Consider the following 22536-nt stretch of genomic DNA (forward strand, 5'->3'; position numbering starts at 1 on the left):
AGAAGTTTGAATATAAACTGGGATTTTAAAGACTAGAGCCAATTGGGGAATAGAGACACTTGAGTATATTGGTTAATTATAGGATTACCAGTGTGGTACAACTGTGGAAAAGGCCAATCCAATTCCCTGGTATCTTAGACAGAGACAAGAAATATTAGCATCATTGTACAATGTATTAATAAGATCCCATTTAGAATATTGTATGTGGTTCTGGTCATTAGTATTAAAAAGAAAATCAAACTAGATGTAGAGAAGGGCTACCGAGAGTGTTAAGGGAATAGAGACCTTACCTTATGAAACAAGGTGCTTAGATGGCTTAGTTTAACAAAACAAAGACTGTGAAAAAGTATTATCATTTTTTAATAATACATTTATAAGGTTAAAAATCAGAAAAAAGGCTGTGAACAAGTATTTGCCACACCTAGTCTAGGTTTAGGCAACTTACTTTAAACTGCCTAAAACTGGACCAGGAACAGCATGGGCAGCCTAAGATAAGTAACTTAGGATGGGGAGAGGGTCTGGGGAATTGGGTAAGGGGGTGGGGAGAGAATGGGGCTGGCAAGTCCACAGTTGGGGCAGGTGGGCCTGCGGGGGTGGGGGATTGACAAGTCTATGAGCTGGTGTATCTACAGGGGCATTCCAGTCAGGGAGGGTGTTAAAGGATTAAAAATAGCCTGGTCAGAGTTTGATGAGTAAGAAACCACAACCCTAGAGCTGTGGCCTTTCCAACCCTGTGGCTGTGCTACACATTCAGGTTAACCCTTTCTTGATCTAAGTTAATGCACCTCCTGTGGTTTACTAATTTAGATCAGATGTATAATTTTTTGGCTGAATTAAATCCTCCAAATGCCTGCATGAGTGGACATTTAGATCAACCTAACCCTGGTGACAACAAACTTAATGTAATGCTTGTATGTACCCAAAATTTCGAAGGCTAAAAATCCACATTGGCTCGAATTGACTGTGAACAAATTTAGACAAAAAATTTACTATCAAACAAGAGAAGATTTGAAATGGTCCTGTCAGCAAAATACTCAGGACAAAAGACATGAATCAATTTAAGAATAAATTAGTTTAATGAAGGGATAATATGATTGGATAGTGCGTTCTTTGTTCAGAAACCAGTTTGTGTGTCCTGTGGCATCATGTGTTTTCAATCTTCCCATTATGCGTCAGGACTTTTGCTAGTTGACTATCAGGGCTAGGGAGAATGTTTCACCCGCTGTAGATGCTACTGGCTTCCGAGTTTTTCCCATGCTCCTTTGTCTGAAATTCTGGGACACTGACCAAAGTTCAAGATGGAGTGTTTTGAGTTAGGTATGCTGCTGTAGTTAGAAAATTGAGGGGTTCCTGGCCAGGAGGTCTTATTTTTCCAGACAGTTGCTAAATTTGGGATCAGGATGGAAGAATTCTCTTAGGCCAGACTGGCAATCACTTGTTAGTTTTCGCCTTTCTTTGTAGCAGAAGCATGGTCCTCTTCTTAGGATCCTCCAAGCTATTGCAGTGGCAGGACACTGGCAGTACCCTTTACCTATGGCATGTTAAAAGGTGTTCTGGTTTTTGTGCCTGGTTAGTTGTGCCTGAAGATTTGAAGTGATGATTTGGGGAAAACTTTGGGTAAAGGGCTGATAATGGAGACTGGATTAAGTGGACCAGGATGTCCCTTCCAGTCTTATGTTTCTATTAGTTCAGGCAAAAAGGCTCATGTTTTAAGATCCAGAAGTCCTGAATTTAATACATCTGCCAGCAACCTTTCAAAAAAGGGAGGAAAGAGGACCCAGGAAACTATAGGCCCGTTAGTCTTACCTCAGTCCTGGGGAAGCTCTTTGAGAAAATTATCTAGGAGCACATCTGCAAGGGACCAGCAGAGGAGATTATGCTTAGGGGCAATCAACACGGGTTCATTAGAGGCAGGTCCTGTCAGACCAACCTGGTGGCCTTCTACGACCAGGTTACAAAAGCCTTGGACACAGGTGTCACGGTGGACGTAGTCTTTCTGGACTTTAGGAAGGCCTTTGACACTGTCTCTCACCCCATCCTCATTAAAAAATTAGGTGACTGTGGTGTTGACACCTACACAGTCAGATGGGTCACTAATTGGCTGGAGGGCTGCACCCGTAGAGTGGTGGTGGACAGGTAATTTTTGACCTGAAGGGACGTGGGCATTGGGGTCCCGCAGGGCTCAGTCCTTGGGCCTGCACTGTTCAATATCTTCATCGGTGACTTGGATGAGGGGGTGAAAAGCGCCTTGTTCAAGTTCGCAGATGACACTAAGATGTGGGGAGAAGTGAGTACGCTAGAAGAGAGGGACAGGCTACAACTAGATCGGGACAGGTTACAGAGGTGGGCGGATGAGAATAGGATGCATTTCAATATGGACAAGTGCAAGGTGTTGCACCTCAGGAGGAAGAACCAGCAGCATACCTACAGGCTGAAGAATTCCCTTCTCATCAGCACAGAGGCAGAAAAGGATCTTGGAGTCACTATTGATTCCAAGATGAACATGGGCCACCAATGAAGGGAAGTGTTCAGGAAAGCTAACTGCACCTTGTCATGTATTCATAGATGCATCACGATCAGGTCCAAGGAGGTGATCCTCCCCCTCTATGCGACATTGGTCAGGCTGCAGTTGGAGTACTGTGTCCAGTTCTGGGTGCCGCACTTCAGGAGTGATGTGGATAGCATCAAGAAGGTCCAGAGGAGGGCCACTCACATGATCAGGGGGCAACGGGGTTGGCTCTGTGAGGAGAGGCTATGGGACCTGAACCTGTTCAGCCTCCACAAGAGAAGGCTGAGAGGTGATCTGGTGGCCGCCTACAAACTTGCCAAGGGGGACCAGCAGGCAATGGGAGAGTCCCTGCTCCCCCAAGCACTACCGGGAGCTACAAGGAATAACGGCCATAAGCTGATTGAGAGTAGATTCAGGCTTGACATCAGGAGGCACTACTTTCCGGTCAGGGTGGCTAGGAGCTGGAACCAACTTCCAAGGAAGGTAGTGCTTGCCCTTACCCCAGGGGTCTTCAAAAGGAGGCTAGACAATCACCTAGCCAGGGTCGTTTGACCCCAGCATCCTTTTCTGCCCATGGCAGGGGGTTGGACTTGATCATCTGCCTAGGTCCCTTCTGACCCTACCAACTGTGAAACTATGAAACCCACCTGTAGTGTCTGTTACACAGATTTGAAGAACTGAATCCCTTGAGAGCCTACAGTGGATGCCCTGCAATGGGTCCTTCTTCCTGGAGTTTAATTTATTTTACTGTCTTTAGTTTGTTAGAGTATAAGTATCCTGTAATCAAAGGAGTTGTATTTTCTTCCTGTATCACCCAGAATGTTGTAGGTAGCCTATAAATATTGATACATATCTCTCCTAGAATGAAGCTTTGCTACTTTGCCTGAAATATTATCATTGAGTCCTGAGTATCAATGGGAATATTGTGCCTCACCCATTATAGTCTTAAGCCTTTAGTAAATAACAGGAGGTATGTCATCTGAGTTCTGCCTAGACCTATCTGAGTGTGGATACATGAACAAGTTGCAATTAATAAAGCTAGGGTGTGAACTTAGGGTGGAATTTTCCTTTGCAGCATTTAAAATGCCATCTTTTTAGCTTTTAGAAATGAAACTTACCCAGAGGGAGCAATTCCCTTTCTCAGGTGGTATGGATTTGTTAATTGGAACATAAGGCATTTATACACATAACTTTTTGTCCCATCATGCGCCAGAGATCCGCTGCTTTAGAGCAGACTTGATTAATCGAGTATGCTCCACACGCAAGCTGACACGCACTGCGGTGTGCTGCATGCAGTTGTATAAGCGGTGAAATGTACACCAGCGCACAAAAAATGGTGGCAGTGTGCTTTTGAATGAAAGCACCTTCTATGCATTTTAGTTCAAAAGCATGCTGTCGTTATTTTCTCAGCGCTAATGCACGTCGCCACTTATACAATTACAAGCAATGTAGCGCTGGGTGCTTTTCAAAGTACCCGGTGCTGCGAAGCGTCATGTGTAAAAATGCCCATATAGACTGCACATGTGTGGTAGACACTGGCTATACATATATGTGTCCATATATGTACAACTGTTGTGGGCATAAGTTCCAAAACAGTGGGTGGCCAGAAACACGTGGCTAATAGACGCTAGATTCAGGAGGAAAAGGAGAGGCCCTCCTATGTTTCAGTCCCAACAGCTGTGTGGTTGGGCCTGGCCCAGGAAACCAAACACATGCTTTATAGGCCCCTCCTTGCCTAAAGGAGGTTGAAAACTGTGTCTCTGACTACCCATGAGAGTGCTGTGTGGCAGATTATGGTCTGTCCACTGCTGCTGCCCAGGATGCAGAAGCTGCTTTTTATACTTCTGGCTTTCTGTTGCGGGGGCCATAAATAACCAGATTCAAAGAAATGTCAGGCAAATTTCTTAATAATGTCTGACTGGTTGTATGGTAGTTAGAGTACAGTTCTGGGAAGTAGGAGATGTATACTCAAACTCATTGTGGGTGAAGAGACATAGGACCTGAGTCTCTGACTTTTGGGTGAGTACCCTAACCTACCCACTTTATCCTGCAGTCATTTTTTCCAAGGTGTGCAAATATATGTGCATGTTAAAAGAGCTTCACAGAACCAAAATGTAACTGGGGGCCAAAAATGGCCAGCTAGAAAACTGATGCTTTGATGTGCAAAGGGAAATAGAATTCCATCGTTAGTGTGTTATCTGAGAACTATCTGCAAGCATTCATGTTCATACCATCTGGTAAATGCAAGGCGGCTTGGCCCATTTTCATTGAGTGATAAGCTATCTCACATTTACAGTGGGATGCGTCTGTACATAATGGGTAGCTTCCACAGAGAAGCTAACATACTGAAAGTTCATTGTAGTTTAACTTACGGTAACTTCTTTGTGTAGCCATAATCTAATACAGTTTTTATGACACCATAAAAACATGTAACAACAATCGCATCTAATACACAGTGCAGAAATCAGATTGAAACAAACACAAGAGAGCAGCACTGATAAACTGAAATAATATTTGAAATATACAGGATTCGGGGCTGTATGTGTCATGCACATTACAAAGTGAGAAAAATATAGAAATCTATACCACAGTTAGAAATAAAAAATCTACAGATAAACTATATTATTTAGGTTTAGGACAGTCATTTTGAAAATGACATGTTATTTTCACAGGAGCTATACCATCACTTCTTATTAGATATCTATATTTATATATAATTTACAGTAGAATCTAGTTAATCCACACTTTGCTAAACTGGGTACCTTGTAATCCTCATGAAAACTGGCAGCCTCTTACCAACCATCAATAAAAATTTAATAGCTAATGCTGTGGTTAGGTCTCACATCACTAAGCTGTCATTATTTTTATAAAACAGTGTAGATCACACTTACTAATTTGCTAAGGATTGCTACTACAAATAACTAAAACTAAATGCCATCTGACAAAATTAATTTGTAATATGATATCTAGGATTTTTATTTTTCAGTTACTAAAAAATAGTCATTCAGAGTGGAGTCTGTTATTTTACTTCTGGAATTTAGCAAAAATAGAGATACATAACTGTAGCTGCTTACCATGAGAGTTTTGTAGGTGAAGTACATAGGAAAAGTACTTAATTTAGAATTGTTAATTGTCACAGTGAAACTATTTTGTACATTTGCCATTTCTACCAACATATTCTTCTGCTAAGATAAGCATAAGAATCTCCCTGTCCCCCAACTCCCTCAACATATATACACACACAATATAATATAATATAATATAATATAATATAATATAATATAATATAATATAATAGTCTATGTGGTAAATTTTGGTGCCATATCTCATCTTGCTATCAATCCCACTGAAGTCAATTTATCTATTCCTGGAACAAGATGCTACTTGTGGCAAGTGAAGGAATCGGAATCCCACTCTAAATGTGTAAGGACCTCATTCTGTCAGCCACTGAAGCTCAATCGGTATAATAGAATAGGAGATCATGGGGGATATTCTGACCGTTAATGGATCCAGTAACCTTATATTTGCAGGTGACTGCTTGAAGAACATTCATGTTGCCTTCTGATTCTCAAGTACATAACTATTTTTAAAGAGTACATTTAAGAGTTGACAAAGTAGCTATAAAACAACACACAAGGCCAAAGTAGAGGTATATAATAACACACAGCCAAAAGAGAAATTAGAGAGTTGTAAATGTGCGTGTCCTCTGAAGTACATGGTGTTTTGCTTTACTTTCCTCCCACTCCTATCACAGCTTTTGGGTATCTTCAAATACTGCTATGTTAATTCAGAAACACTGAACAAAAGAGAACCAGAATAAATCACCTTCCTTACTAGTAGAGCTTTAAATATCGTCTTAATTGGTGCAGGGACAGGCGTTCTCAAGTGTAAAGTCTGTGTTTTGTTTAATTTGATTGCCAGTTTCTGCCTGCTGCTTCTGACTTATGGCTTGTTTCTCTTCTCTTATTTCTCTCAACAGAAAGCTGACCTTGCAGTTGCTCCTCTGGCCATTACGTATGTTCGAGAGAAGGTCATCGACTTCTCCAAGCCCTTTATGACTCTTGGAATAAGTATTTTGTACCGCAAGCCCAATGGTACAAACCCGGGCGTCTTCTCCTTCCTGAATCCTCTCTCCCCTGATATCTGGATGTATATTCTGCTGGCTTACTTGGGTGTCAGTTGTGTGCTCTTTGTCATAGCCAGGTAACATGTCAACTTTTGTGATTTTTTTGGCAATTGTTATCTTTTTTTTCTCACTAATAATTGTCAAAAGTCACAAATTTTTTTCTTACTTTCATACTCTCATATTTCACTTTGTGGTATACAGAAGAATAATGAATTATTAGGGTTCTTACAAGTCTTTACAAAGTATAACACTGCTCTTCTAACTCTAGCATGCTGATTTTGTCATCAAGCAGTCAGTATGCCAGGTGACACTTGCTTTTTATTTACAAACTGAAAGACATTTGCAAGTCCTGTGAAATGTCTTTTCCTCTTTCTATGTGTTTCCTTTACATAGAAAATGACAGTTGTACTTTTTTTATATGATTTAGTTTGGTATTAAAGTTAAGTTAATCACTTTACTGCCTACAGCAAGGTTTATCCCTAACTGCTCAAATTAGGCCTTTAAGTGTAAGAAATATTAGCTTACTCAAGGTAGTTTGTATTCTCAGGAGGAAAGCAGTGGAATAATTTGTTTAAATTTTTTTACCAGGTAAATGCCCTGAAGTACAACATCTAATTTAAAATGCCAGTCTAGGATGCATTTGAAACTATGCTTAGCTGGGCTTGCTAGGGTCAAGGGCCTCAAAGCTGCAATTATGAAATCATAATGCAATCTAATACATAGTGCTCTCTTGATCTTTAATCATGTTATTTCCCATTTTCTTCAGTATTGTGTTCTCTCTCTGTTAATCTCAACAGCTCCAATAACGGTTCTGGGAAATGGGCGGATGTGGCGATGCTGCCCTCCCACTCTTTTCTTACGTGCACCTCACAACTCCCATTGTCAGAAAATCCCATTGTATGTTACCCTTTCATTGCAAAGGACTGGAATTAACCCCATATGCTCACAGAAAAGCACCTTATACCTTGTAACTTTGACTCCTGCTATGATTACGAAAAATTACAGTCCATTAGAGAAACCAGTAATATCACTTCCTGTAACATCATTTTCAGACTTCTACCACATTGGTAATCATTTTTAAATCAGTTTATGAATAAAAATGTTTAAATAGATGGCTTTATCCATATGATTGCCTGGATTTCCCTAAAACCGTTCATCTTCAGCAATTATTTGTATAGCATCTTTTTGTATTGAGAACAAAAATCTCATCAGTAAGAAGGTATTTATAATTTTAGTTTTGGTGCACAGGTGGGCCTCCACAATCTTTTTTTCTCCTTGTCTCTACGCCCCTTTTATGCTGGAGTTCATATCAAAGTTCTCTCTCTTCCTTTGATACTATCAGTTTCTTTTGTAGAGGTTGTGTCTGTTCTTTGACAGATAGAAAGGTAGTAATTGTGGATGCTGCTGATGCTTCATAAGTAATTCAGCAACAGCTACTGAAATCATATAGATGACACAATGAAATACTTGTTCCATTTTGTAAAGAATAACTTCACTTATGTGCCTTCTTTAAAAGGCTGTTTTAAACCACCAAACACTTACATTAGTATTTCCTGAAGGCACAAGAGACCTTAGTGGATTATATAAACAGACAGTAGTCTTATTTCTGAGGGAGTCCTTTTATAGAGATAGTTGTGAACACACTATATATTATAGTTTAGTATATGTGCACAAACAGTATATTGGGAGGGAGAACTTTTCATGCAAAATATTTTATGTATAGGTCCAAAAACCCTCACTTTGCCACTACAAGGACTTTTTTCAGTGTAATGCACAATCCTTTAGGCAATCATCTCCCATTAATTTTACTACGAACCATGTGGCTGAATTCTTAGTCACCACTCTGAAAATATGTCCTACTATATCGTATTGGAAAGATGCATTTTCTGAATCTACAGACACATTATTATTTTTTCAGAAACTTTTTTTTATTATGCTATTCAGTCACTTTATCTCAGTCACTGAACTGGGAAGAATGTTTATTACCAGACAGAAACACCACATAGTAAAGTATTATTGCTGAACTTTTTTTTCACGTGTTTGTTTCTGGACTGGCACTATAAAATCCTGATGTACTTGAAAGCATTATCTTTGTCATAAAATAGTATAAAAATATACTGCACTGACTAGAGGGTTGTTTACAGGTAGGGTTTTGTGTAAAATATCTGTTTATATCCAAATTTACATCAGTCTTCAGAACTAGAGGTAAAATTTCAGCATCTGCTAACTTGCTAACTCAAATATCAGTACAAATCAAAGATGTAGGCAAGTGTAAGAAAGGACACTTTTCTCTTCAAACAGTAAATCTGTTTTGTTTTAACAATAGATATATGTCCTAGCATTCCTAACCCAGTCATTTACACAGGGAAATATATCTACATGATAATTTCTTGACAGTACTAAAGATAGCACACTGTAAATTACAAAGAAATAAAACAGTGGATTTACAAAAGTAATATTCTCCTGTTTACATTGTAGGGCATATATTGTACCTGACATATTATAGTGACATAATACAGCATACATTATGGAATGTGTGTTTTCATTATCGTATACAGTACAGTGTAGGTGATGCTTTGTTTAATATATAGAATTTGTGTGAACCACGTACATTTCAGTCATCAAAGTCAGGGTCTATATGGTACCAAATTAATAAGTTCCATCTAGAGTCCCTTTGTAAAAACAAAAAAAAAAAAAAAAAAGATTTGGTTTCATAGCAACCCAGCTGTAATGAATGCCTGAATCCCAGTATTTTATAATAATTGTGTGTTTCACAATAAGGTATGTGCATGTTTGAAGCAGTGTGTAGAGATTAGTATATCTTTCATGGTAAAACGCAGGTAATTACAGTTCATTAGACTTCTCACTTTGAATCATTATTTGTTAGATTTAGTCCTTTTTTGTTTGTAAACTGTTCTATGAGCAGGTCATGATTTTATTATTTTTTTAAATTCATAAATACTCGAATAGGCTTTATATTGCTTGCCAACTTGAAGAACTTCCATGCGCTTTTTCAATACATACCTATTTAACATGCTACGTTTGAAACTCACTATCCAAAGGGGCTCACTCAGGGCATGTGATATATATTCTTTTCTCTGGTTGGATGACACAGCTTTAATTAATAGGAAAGAAAATGAGAAAAAGCAATATAGGGTTTGAGTGTCTTGGGAAGTGGATAAGTAAAAAGTGACAAAGATAAATCCTAGGAATTTTTCAGTCTTTACCTGTCCTCTTTTTTCATAAGAAAGAATAGTATAGCTTGTAGCATACATGTTATCCAGACTTCAATAACTGTCCCACATATTTTATTCACAAGACCAAAAACCATATTTACCAGCTACCTAGCAGACCTTTTTGTCTGAATTCTCTCTGTCATAATCACAACAAATAACTTTGTGTGTGCGCAAACATACAGATGGAGCTTCATACAAGTCCCAAAATACTCATTTTGAAAGCTGAATAAAACCCTTTTTCTTTTTAATGCCATTGATAGCAACTTCATAGTAGCTTACCCTGGTATTCTTTAACTTCTCAGAGCAGGATCCTGCTTTCCCTACTTTCCATGTTTTTTAGCCCTATCTTGTTCTTCTCTCCCAGAAAAACCGTATCTCACCCCTTGGCTTTGTTACTTCTTAGATTGTTCAACAGCTTGCATAAAGGAAGAAAATAATCCTCATTGATGTTGAAGTACTTAACCAGCTCTTCATGCCATCATCACTAGCTCTTGTTTCCTGTCTATCTGAGAGAAAATGTCCCACACATCTGCTGCATAAAAATACAGTAAGAAACTTCTCCAAATGATCAGTTAGAACAATACACTGTATTTTAATTCACATTTAAATAAAGCAATTAACCCTCCCCTCCACTTTAATATTGCTGTGAACATCTCGTATCTCCAGATACATAATTGTGGATATGGAAAATATGACCTCATTTTTTCACTGCCCTATATCATTCATTCCCTTAAAAATAAATCATTTTGTACATTTAAAATTATAATAAACCAAAATGTTTTTATAGAATGACAAAATAATAATAATAATTTTATTGTGCAACTATTAGCTTTAACTCCTAGTTCTAGAGTCCACATAATTTGTGTTAGATGTCTTATTGGGATGTCTGAAAACCATATAATTTGAAGGTTCTATTATCTCTGATGGGGGGCCATAGCAGACAGTGAACTTCTCTTGAATAGCAATTAGTGATAGCTTGGTCATCTCAGTCACTGTGGCTATTGAATTTGAATAAGTGAAGAACTTTGTCTCTTTCTTGCCCCTTCCTGTCTGACAGCTCATCACTGGTTACTTGGTGACCTTGACACTGAAATCACTTCATTTCTTTGAGTTTGAAGATCAGTTGCCAACTCTGGTGGCAACTATAATGGGTTTCTGACATTACCTGGCTATCTGTGTCTTCATTTGATACAAAGGATATTTCATTCAATTCAAATAACACTATCTTCTGAAAACTGTGCTTGTTTTTTATTCTGGGGGTGAAGGTGATCAGTATTCTTGCTTAATTTTGAATTGAGGGATGATTAAGAAGAACCGGAAGATTCCAGTAAAATATTTTCCAATTTTATATATAGCCTTTTCTACTGAACAAGTGATCTTCTCATTGACTAGCATTTCTCTAACTAGTTATATCCAAGAAGATTTCTTGCCTCCTGGGTACGTAAACTTGTTCCAAGTTTTCTAATTACCTACTCCTGATTTCATGTTTTCCTTAGGAATCCTATATGCACTTTTGTGTGCATTCTTTCAACTAGTGTCAATAAAGCAGTTGTTGCCTTGTTTAGTCCCTGCAAAGTCTGGTAAGTTATCTGAAGATTGAATGAAGATTGCCCATACAACAGGGAATGTGGAGAATAACCAATTTCACTCTTCATACAGTAAAAAAAACATATGCTACTTGGCTTAAGTGTTTTTTCCAGATGGACTCTTGTTCCTCACTCTATCAATAATGTTTTGTTACCTGTCAGATTAGATTTCCTCCTGAGTGGCAAGCTGTGGTATGAGAGTTTTGTAGTCCACAATCGGCATGGTCTCCCATACAATTCATTCTTAAATTATATAACTAGGCAGCTTTTTCAGGAAATCTATACTGAAAGTTAAAATCTCTGGATATTCATTGGCAGCTTACTGGATGTTAGTAATTCTCTGAATATTTAGTAAAGGGACCAGCTATCTTTAATATACATTAATTGTTCTGTTGGCTAACATTTAAGCCTAGGTAACTTCTCAAGGTTGTGGGGCCACCTTTATCTGCCCTTTCTCTGTCTCTCCTGACTGAACCCAATCAGGTCTGAGATCCCATACTTTCCCCTTCTTGAGTTGAAATCATGCATTTGTCTTTCTCTTAAACCAGTCCTGAACTGCAGTATGTTATGGTTGAAGTGGGCTTACCTTGACAAGTATTCTTTGGTGACCAGCAGTAAATGAAGGGACCAAACAGCCCTCTCAAAGAAAACTATTATTTGATAGTAACAGTCGGAATCAAGTATAACTTAGAACCAAAAGGGTTTTAAAACAATAAAAAAGTCAAAACACATCTGTTTATTCAAATCCTCCAATGCTTTGAAGCGGCTTTGGATGGCCTAGCTTTTTCAGACTTGAGTAGTTCCCTGAGAACTGTATCTCCCCAGAGAAAGTGTGTAACCTTTTAGATGTTGTCAGTCCTTTTGTTCTCTCTTCCAAACCTTTGTACCCTATTGGCTTGATAAGCCTCATGAAGAGGCTGCATCAACATCTTTCAGCTAATTGCTCTCTCATTGGCTTTTAACAACTAGAGTTGGTCAAAAAATAGTTGCATTTTTTAATTAAAAAGCACAGTTTTGTCATCATGAAAGCATCAGAAAATGTGCTAATGTCAAAAAAGGGTTTGTTTTTTTTAATTACATCTGTTTTGAAACAAACGTTTTTAACTTTGGACTTTAAATTTGAGAAAATCTGAGAAATGTGTTTCAGTAATGTTTAATCTGCTTTGTGTTTGTGTTGGTGTTAATACAAATAATTCCCAATTATATTTTATATTAATAATGGCATCTCTAAAAATAAAATAAACAAAAATAATAACATCCATTACTGAATAAGATTTCGAACTCTAAAACAAAATGTGGAGATTCCAAAAAAATGCAATTTTTGTTTTTCAAATAATTAGCTCAGGTTTTGTTTTTCAAAACAATAACAAATGTCAGAGCTGTTTTCTGGTATAATGTTTGGAAATTAATTCCATAAGTAAATCTGTTGGTGCAAATAATTTTCTGGAACCTACTTATTTATGTAAGAGTTCTTGCTTTCTTATTGATGTCTCTCTCATTTTATTGTCAGGAATCTTGTCATCTCTCTTCTACTCATTTGTCCATTTCTGTTGTTGTGGTCTTGTGTTCAGGATATGATTTCCCTAAGCTTGAGACCACAGACCAGGAGTTAAAGCTATTTTATTTTTTTCTGTGATTCTGACATACCCAGGATCTTTATCATTACAGCTGGTAAAATGTATAATATAGTATGAGATGGGTATAGTAAAATACTTAATTACATGAATAGTTTCATTTACTTAATTGAGATTATTTAGTTGTTCCTAAATTAACCAGTGTAGCAATTTCAGAGTCAGGGATTTTAACATCCCAGATGTTTTTGACCTGAAGATAATGCTTACAATTTGCCCTCTTCCCAGTGAAAGTCTTACTTGTTGCCTTTCATCTGAAGCTTCAAGATGCAAAATAAATCCCTGCTCAGTCTAAGGGGATTTCAGTATCAGAATTGCAAACTGACAAGTCCCTAAATCTACCAGCCACTTTTTCTTCCTCAGACTTTCTGAGTTGAAAAAAAGGGACAAGAGTTTATTTTCCTTTCTTTCTGCCTTTCTCCTATCTTATTAGTTAATCTTGTATATTTATATAAGACATTAGTGATGTGAGAAAAAAATATCCTATCAAATGTTCAATAGAATTCATCATGGAAGTTTTTGGACTACTTCTTCTCTCAGTTCAAACTTGGAAAAAGTAGTTGCTTCATGAAGGGTTCAACAATTGATGCCTGGAATTTTAAGGCTATCACAGCAACTGTGACTAATGTAAAGAGCCACATTTATTAATTATTTTATCCCTCTGTTTTGCAATTTCTTAAGTGCTTTCTCACACGTTGGCCAAAACACTTGCTACAATGTCACGTAAAAATGGAATGTATGGATCAGCTTTGGTATGTCTCGGCACTGCACAGTTCTGGAAGGTTGTTGGCCTGTTTGTCAACCTGTTAGAGGGTGCAAGATTCACTAAGTCTCCCATGGTGTTTTAAGATGGTCAGCATCTGGGCATCATCAGTCAGTCAGTGCATAATCAAGTATAGTAAGCATTCACTTCCCTCCCAATCACAGTATTTTTTGAGAATCTAGGTTACTAATTTTCAGCTTTAACTTCCTTTTACCAGTTTGCTGAATAAATAACCCTTCCTTTCCCTACATACAAATTCCAAAACATACTGGGAGCATACTGGTTTCCTCTGTTCTTCAATTGTATGTTCTTCTATAATTGAAAGTTCAGACACAGGGATAGATTTAAGAATCAGTCCAAAACTTTTGTAAGTTTAAACAAGGAGAACTGCAATCTATGCACATGCAAGGCACTTAATTGAGCATGCTGCAATTAAGGGTCATATTTTTTATCCTAACTACAAAAACTATTCTCTTTTTAATCTTCTTACCTTTCCCCTCTCACCACAGAAGACGTGGAAGGTCCCAAGAAATCCTAAAGTAGTTTGTGAAGACTACAGGTGGAGAAAAAAGGGAAACCTTTTCCTTAAAGGCACTAAGTCATTTACCTCTGAAGGTTGGCTCTTTAGACCCTTACCCTCATTGGACATGGCATACAGCTCTGGATGAAGGATATATTCCTTTTATTACTTCTTGTAATGTTACTTGTTTCTGCCTATAATTCAAAAAAGGCAAAATACTCTCTGCCATTTTGGCCTGAAAGGAAAAAAATATTCCCTGATAGTGAAAAAACAGATGATTGGTCATACCCACATCACCATCACCAGCTTAACATCCTTCAGCTAAAGGGAAAAGGGACAATGCTATAGTAGTAACAATATGACCTCTGGAGCCAAGGAAAACTCACTAAAATTTAACAGGAAGGTTCCTAGATCCAGTCAGTTCCTAAATCCAGTCAGCACTCCTCACCTCCTCATTGACTGGCCAATGTGAGATAGAGAACCTTCTTCTCTAGGCAAACTTCCATATCCACTTCCAGCATTCCTGGCTATGAGTTGTTCCCTTTCCTCTGCCTGAAACCCAGAAGAGTTTTTTACCCTTTGCTGCAAGCTGACCACTATCCATCCCTGGTGCTTTCACGGTTATGAGGAGGGACAATAGAGATGTAGGGCTGCAGAAATGAAGTAGCATTTGATAATTTTTACATCATCTGTTTCCATATTCTGGTCAAATAGATGGAACTTTTTGTGCTGCACATTCTATTTGAATCACAAAGCCCACTGGGTTATCATAAACTTCTAAACTGCTATTTGTAAAATCAATTTCTGGTGCTTTTTTCATGGATTCAGCTGATCAGAATTTGAGTTTTCATGTCAGAGACTTGAGTCCTGAACCTATATTCTGTTCATAGTTGTTTCTTTCAAAATCTTTCTATTGAAAAGCTCCTGTGTTACACTGGGTGCATCTACATGTTCATTAATGTGTTGTAGTTACTGCAAATTATGTTTAGTACTTGCATAACCAAGTACTAAATCAATGTGCAGTAACTGCACAGTAGTGCAGGCACATGAGTTTTTACAGAGGCTAACTGTGCAGTAGCCTAATACTACTGAGCAGTAGCATATTAGCATGGGTTTTCCCTGGCATGCTAATGGGCAGTGTTATTGGCTATTGTACAGTTAGTACCTAGTGTAGACGAACCTACTGAATACCATCAAATGCAGCTCAAATGGCTCATTACTTACCAGCAACAGAATCTGGATCTCAAAATTGGTCCAAAATTATGTTCTATAAGCAACCTAACTGAATCGTACTTTAGTCAAGCATTTAGCAACTTGGTTCAGTTCACTAGTTACCATTCAAGATTCCTCTTAAGTCCATTTTCAGAAGTTCAGTAAACAAATCACTACAAGATGGAGAACTCCCCTTCCATTCATTTGGATATCTTATTCCTAGAATTCACTTATCTTTGTCAGATTATTTTTGAGTTGTTTCCACTCAACTGGAGAATCTATTCCTGCTGAAAATGTAGCTTTCCCTTTCAGTCCCTATTATGCGTAGCTGCTAATATTTTCCTCCTAATAATAGTGTTGATGGAAGGTTACAGAAAACGTTATGTTTGGATAGTTTTTATGGTATAGTTTCACTCTATTTACCTTCTCATTTACCATCCTGTTACATGCCTATAGGGGCCAACTATTCCATGACTTACAGGCTCCCCTTGAACAGAGAGATATTCTTTTCTATCTGGAGTTCCAGACATTGTCTTATCAGTTCCTCAGAAAGGATCCAGTGGATTTACCTTACTAATTGTAATGAGCTCCACTTCCAAAGTTGGCAGTGGTGCCCTTTGGCAGCCACCCCAAATCTGTTTTGCACTTTTTCTCACTGCTTTATCTTTGTCTGATGTGCCTTGATGTTAATTAGTATAAATTTGGGAGGCAGCCCTCAGACTACTGGAGTTACATATTAGGCGCCTTATGCCACCTTGCTCATCATTGGACCCCGCTCTGCTTGGACCAATCCTTAAAACACTGAATGCTTGGAAGGTGGGCTCAATTGGGCTCTCTTCCCTCATACACAGTTCGCTCAATTGTGCTCTCTTCCCTCTCTTCTTGGGTCTGCAACCTCCACACAAACTCAGTTCTCCTTGGCCTGCAGTCTCCACACTATGTCAATTAAAACAAACTTGCAGGAACTCATAGTGCCTCCCTGCTCACTATTAAACCGACCAAATGTCTTGCAGCAAACACAAACAAAGCAATTAATGAAATAATGACCTTCCCTCAGGGTGCATGCACAACACAAACAAAACCCTTCCACTCTTAGCTGGCAATCCAATGCCAGTTCCTTGGTGGTTCTGAATCAGCAGCCCATAGCCTTCTCTCAGGAAATGCCTTTCCTTTCTATGATTTGGGCCAAATATAAGACAGCAGCTGGGCTCTTAGGCTCCCTCCCCCTTCCCACCCCATCCAGTCACCTGACCTCTTTCTTTCATAATGAGATACAAGGGATCTTCATTACCTAATTAGCTGCTTTTGTCCCCACAGTCTGGAGCTCTGCACCCCTCTAGCACTGCTTCCTGTCTCTACCATCTAACAGGAGGCTACTATATAATGAAACAACCCTAGTGTCTATGCAATAAATGTCATTAAGGTTTCTCTTTACTTTACTTTTTGAAATAGTAAGTTTGATTTCACAGCAGCCTCCATTTTTAGATTGGTCATCAAGTGGACAGTGAGACTGTCTACCATACCATGTTTAATAACATTATTAATAGAAGAAATCTTCTTGAGTACTATTTGCCATCAGCTACAGTCATTATTTCACATAGCTCACAGCAGTTTTTGATCTGAAACCCATGGGAGGAGACTTGGGAGAATTCTGTATTATTAAGTATCTTGTCATCCCAATATACAGGTATATAACAATGTTTCATGTATGTATTATGTATTTATTGAGTGTACTGGTTTCTCATTCCCATTCCCATGAGTTTACTGGTCTTTTTGATGGTTTTCTGTCTTTTTGCTGCAGCTGGGTTACTTTAGGAAAATATGTGTATGTACCATCAAATTTGCTGTGATAGAGTCTTAACATATTCAAAAGTCACATTTTACACAACAGTTTGATAATTGTCTTTCTGTAATTTGGTTTAGCCAGGAAAGATGCAGCTGTTGTACTCTTAGATTCAAGTAAATACAGTAAACAAAGGTGACCTCGAATGAAAGACAACCCCCGAATAATTAGATGTTGTACCTAAAAAGAATTATAAATTTGTTATAATTTTTCAGGTATAGAATGTAATTATTGGAGGGTTGTCTTTAATTTATCCATCCTGCAGGGGGGTGGGCAGTGGTGGGTGTATGTGGGGAGGTCAAGCAGCTTGCACCCTGCTTGTGCCTGTCTCTCTGCCACCTCTACCCCATGTCAATCCCCACCTCCACCATCCTCATATGTGATTCTAAGATGAGGGACTTTTTTCCTCCCATGTTAAATGTGAGGTGGGAAACCTCATCTTAGAATTGAGTGAATATAGTAATTCAATTGATAGCTTTGGTATCCAGCTACTAAGGGTGGATGGTAGGGACTATTCTTTTAAATGTTCCATCATCTTGCACATGGTATTCTCCTATTGTATATTCTGTAACCAGAGGCAATAATGCTATGTACCTAGACAGTCTTTTTGGAAAAGATGCAATGCTATATCAGATTTAGTCTCTGCCCTCATGTTCCATTCACAGTTTTGGGAAAAATTTGCAAGTTTTCTTTCCTTCCTTGTCTGCCCCACCTTACCCCAAATTAGCATATTCAGTGACGTACTCCTATTTGCTGCTAACGTTGATGATCAGCTCATGCAATAAGTAGGAGAGCTATTCAGAGTACTAAAATAGAGAATGCAGTCTGCTTAAAAGAATTATTTGGAATCTAGCATGAAGACATTAACCAGTCATAAAAGGAAGACCGTCAGTCTTCTGCTATTTTCAGACCATGGCCTGATCTCTTACATAGAAGCAGCAATATTTTGGATATGTGACTGGGAGAAGCAGGATTGCCAACCCCATTGTTTTTACTGACTAACTGCAAACTTTTTACCAACAACTAAACATTTTTAACTGACATATTTTTACTGATAAATGTTTTACATCGGGGGTGGGCAAAATGTGGTCTGGGGGCCAGATGCAGCCCTCCAGGCCATTCTATCCAGCCCGCAGGGCCCCTAAAAAATTTAGAATATTAATATTCATCTGCCCTGAGCTGCCTGTCATGCGGCCCTCGATGGCTTGCCAAAACTCAGTAAGTGGCCCTCTGACCAAAATAATTGCCTGCCCCTGTTTTACATAATATAAATAGTACTCTTTTGTGCCAGGTCTTGGATGGTAGTTAGAAGAACCAGGTTCAAATTTAGGTGTGTAGCATCAAGTATATTTAAAAAAAAAAAAAAGTTTGGTTTTCATAAAAATTTCACAGGCTATGAATAAAAAAATGCTTGGATTGGCAACTCTTCTTGATTGCAGCCATAGCTTTTCATCATGCATTCACCCTGGGATCCCCTATTCACCCCACACCCTGGCACTCCTGACTACACTTTGCATCATGCTGCCTTCCCCCAGCTCATCCCCCAACCTGATCTCTGCCATCCCCACTCCCTATATCCCTACCCATTGCCTCTTCTCCCCTCCCCCAACACCCCCATAGTTCTGGCCACTCCAGAAACCCTCCCTGTCCTGCTTGCTTGTGACTGCATGGTCCTACATGCCTTTGAAGTGAATACTGAACAACCTTAAAGGCAAGCAGTGGCCAGGACACCCAGTTGCAGAACGTGGCTATAATGGAAAGGGAGAAAGAGCTGCAGGGTACATTGCAGGGTGTGGACCAGAGCTCTCACTTAGACATCAGATGGTGCTGCCCCTGCTCTGTCTGATGATGATGGATCTTGAAACCGGTTCAGTATTTCTTTGTTTTGTTTTGTTTTGTTTTTAAAGAAGAGATCAGTCTTTCTATGGGCTTCATAGACATGCATTTTCAGGCTATTTTCTTTACATCCGTAAACTGATGGATAATTGGCAGCCTTAAAAAGGTAGAATACAAGGGCTAGATATACTCTTTTTGATTTGACGAATGATAATCATAGGAGGAAAATGCAGAACTGTTCAGTATTTTTCTTTTTTTTTCTTCTTGTTATGTCCTTTCACAAGCAATAATAGCGAGAAGGGCCTTTTCTATACTGAATAACAACACTTTTCTTCTAAAGTGCTACCAAAGAAAGTACAACTCTAACTACTTCATCCTCTAAGTAGGATGAAGCTTACTACTATTTGAACAAGAAATCAGAAAAACACACGTGGTAGAAAGTACCATTTTCCTTTTTTTTTCTTTCCTTCTTTTTCTTTTCTGAGCTTTAAAATGTTCTGCTAAACTAATTTAAATAGTAAAAAAGAATTAAAAAACAACAACAAATGAATTAAAAAATCAAAACCATATCCACACAAAAAATAATAATCAGTAGCAGCAACACAAAATACAGGATCTGGTAAAACATGGAAGTATACATGTTGAGACTCTTGGAATTGACTTCCTTTGTATCAGTGAAAGAGTCTGTGCCTTATATATCACCAAAATTATATTTTAGCGTTACTAGTTCAGTGCCTATTCTGTATAAAATCAAGCAATCCCAATAAATGAGAAATAAAATATTAGGGTGAGATAATAGCATATGTGGTAGAGACTTTCCTTGTTAAAATAGTCTTTCTCCACATGTATCCTCCTTAGTATCTTGCTTTGTCTTAACAGTAAAATGCTTCCTCAAGAGAGATGTGAAAGATGCCATTATACATGAAATAAATGAGAGATCTATTACTGCTCTAGGTTGTCTGACTCTGTGCATAATAATCCCCTCTTCCCCAGCACAAGATGAAACAGGAGATGGTGGTATAGCAGAATATCACCTTCTAAATATTCGGACATATTTCTATGATTTCTTCTTTCATAGCACCAAAGAGGCCCTGTAACACAGTAGCACTTGCTTAATTGGAACTGCCAGTTGAAAAAAATGCTGAAAGAACTGACAGGTAACTGCCATATTAAGCGAATCACACACATGAATAGGATCAGTATGTGGTGTCTATAGATGTGGACCCCCTATGCCATTGGTTTCTTTCTTCTCTCTTGATGCAGAGAGAGGGACAAGCCATTGGAAACACAGACTAGTTGTTATGATAGATAAATGTCTTGATCAAAATCCTAATCTGAACACCAAGCCATGGCATCATTTCTCAGAAAGAAAGGGAGCAGCAGCTGGATGATAGATGATGCTCAAATTAAGAGAAATTTATATAAGACAGTTTCATTGATTTTTACTTTTTGGGTTTTTCCCTTCATTTGCTGAAGGATTCCTTGGAAACTAGGACTAGGACAATAATCCATGGCTACTTTGAGATTCTGCCATCCTTTCTACTAGTACACACCCTTAGGATTAATTTTCTTACATCCAAATAAAGCTATTGTCTTTATCTTCTGTTCCAGTGTTAGTAATCATGCTTAGCCAATTTTCCAAGTATTTATAATGTGTATTATGTGCATTTTGTTAGATAGCACTTTTATTTAACTTGAACAGATGTACCCTTTGACAGGTAACATCACTGGCTGAGCTATACCTTTCATGATCCAATGTAGTCTCCCCTGATTATGCAAAAAACAGCATTGGTACATCTTTGTGCAACATGGGAGAGAGAAGATATTTATTTAAATAAATTAAATCAATAATGCACCATATTAACTGTCCTTACAACCATTTTCATGCTTTTATGAATTGCTTAAAATTCAGTTTCTCCAACTGCTATGACAAAACTATAGCCTTACCCATCACTTCTGAAAACATGGAAATGAAGCTAAATTAAAAAAACAAACGAACAACTCTTCCTCAAATGTTTCTTTTCCAAAGGATATTAGTTTTTCTTGGAATAAACATACAATTTTGTTCTAAGATTTTTTCATATTTTTTTTTACATTTCTGTTTAGGAACAGAATTTGGAAATCTGTTGTAAAAGAGAGAAAGAAACACATAGAATACCTATGGAATATTGGTTGATTTAAAATCAGCTCTAAGGCCAAGATGAGAGTCAGATTCAGCTGAGAACAGGGTAAAATTCCCAATGAGATGTGCAAAAATCCTGCTGTGGTGGAAAGGGAGTAATAAGAATACCCACCCAAATAGCAATAGGATAATGAAACTGATGAACAAAAGGAATCTCCCTGACCTAGTTCCTTCAGGATAAGTACAGACAGTCAAAAAGCCTGAGGCTGATTTAATTCAATCTTTGCAGGTCAGTCTAAGCTGCATAGATAGAACTAATAAACAAATTAGCAGACATTCACTTTTGATTCCAGAAATGTAGCCACATGCCTGCAGTGGCTTAGGGCAGAAGCCGGGGGGAAGGCATTATAGAATATGCCTCCCTGCTAGGCTGGTGCAGACAGCTTGGGTCAAAGCTAGCCTGCCCATCCTCTTCGGGGTGGGGGACAACCAGCTACCTGTTGATTCTGCCTTTGTCCCATCTGCCACAGCATGGGCTGTAGCCAAAGTGTGGTCTGCTAGCTAATGCTGTTTTTCTGTGTAAGGCAGAAGGGACAGCAGAATCCCTGCTTAGAGGGGAGTGGGGTGGGGGAGCAGGGGGGAGCTAGGAACACGCTTGCAGTCTCTGCTGGAGCTCCAGTGAGGGACCAGGGAGGAGGGGCCAGCCCTACTGTGGAACAGAGGAGCAGAGAGCCCTGCGCACCCCAGAGAGCATGCCAAGATGCTGGATGAGTCTGATTTAACTTAAACCAGCAAGGCGTTTCAGACAGACATTGCATAAACCAGTTTGACCCAAATCAAGTCTAATACTACATTCAACCAGGTTTATCTCAAACCAGTTTCAGTCATTTTCAAACTGGTTTGATGTGGACTGAACAGGTGTTCTGTTATAGGTTTAAACCATTTTCTGGTCACTTAAACCATTTATGTGTAATGTCTGTCTGAGATGAGCTACATGTGTAAAGTACTTATCACGCCATAAACAGCTCCAACCAGCTATATAGTTAGACTTAAAAAATGTGTACTAACTTTATTGCTGGTTGTTATTGAACTTTAATTTGCACATGTAACAGGGTCTCCCCTGAGTCTGAGAGCACCATCAGCTGACACGGC

General features: G+C 38.5%; 1 protein-coding gene across 1 annotated transcript in view; it reads left to right on the forward strand.

Moving 5' to 3' along the window:
* The window catches only part of GRIK2 (glutamate ionotropic receptor kainate type subunit 2), a 687728-nt gene that overhangs the window by 449654 nt on the left and 215538 nt on the right, over positions 1-22536 (forward strand). The window contains exon 12 of the mRNA XM_014611075.3: positions 6489-6712. Coding sequence (XP_014466561.1) covers positions 6489-6712 — 224 coding nt within the window. The remainder of the gene's footprint in view (positions 1-6488; positions 6713-22536) is intronic.

The sequence above is a fragment of the Alligator mississippiensis genome, chromosome 1 (genome assembly GCF_030867095.1).
Source record: "Alligator mississippiensis isolate rAllMis1 chromosome 1, rAllMis1, whole genome shotgun sequence".
NCBI lineage: Eukaryota > Metazoa > Chordata > Crocodylia > Alligatoridae > Alligator > Alligator mississippiensis.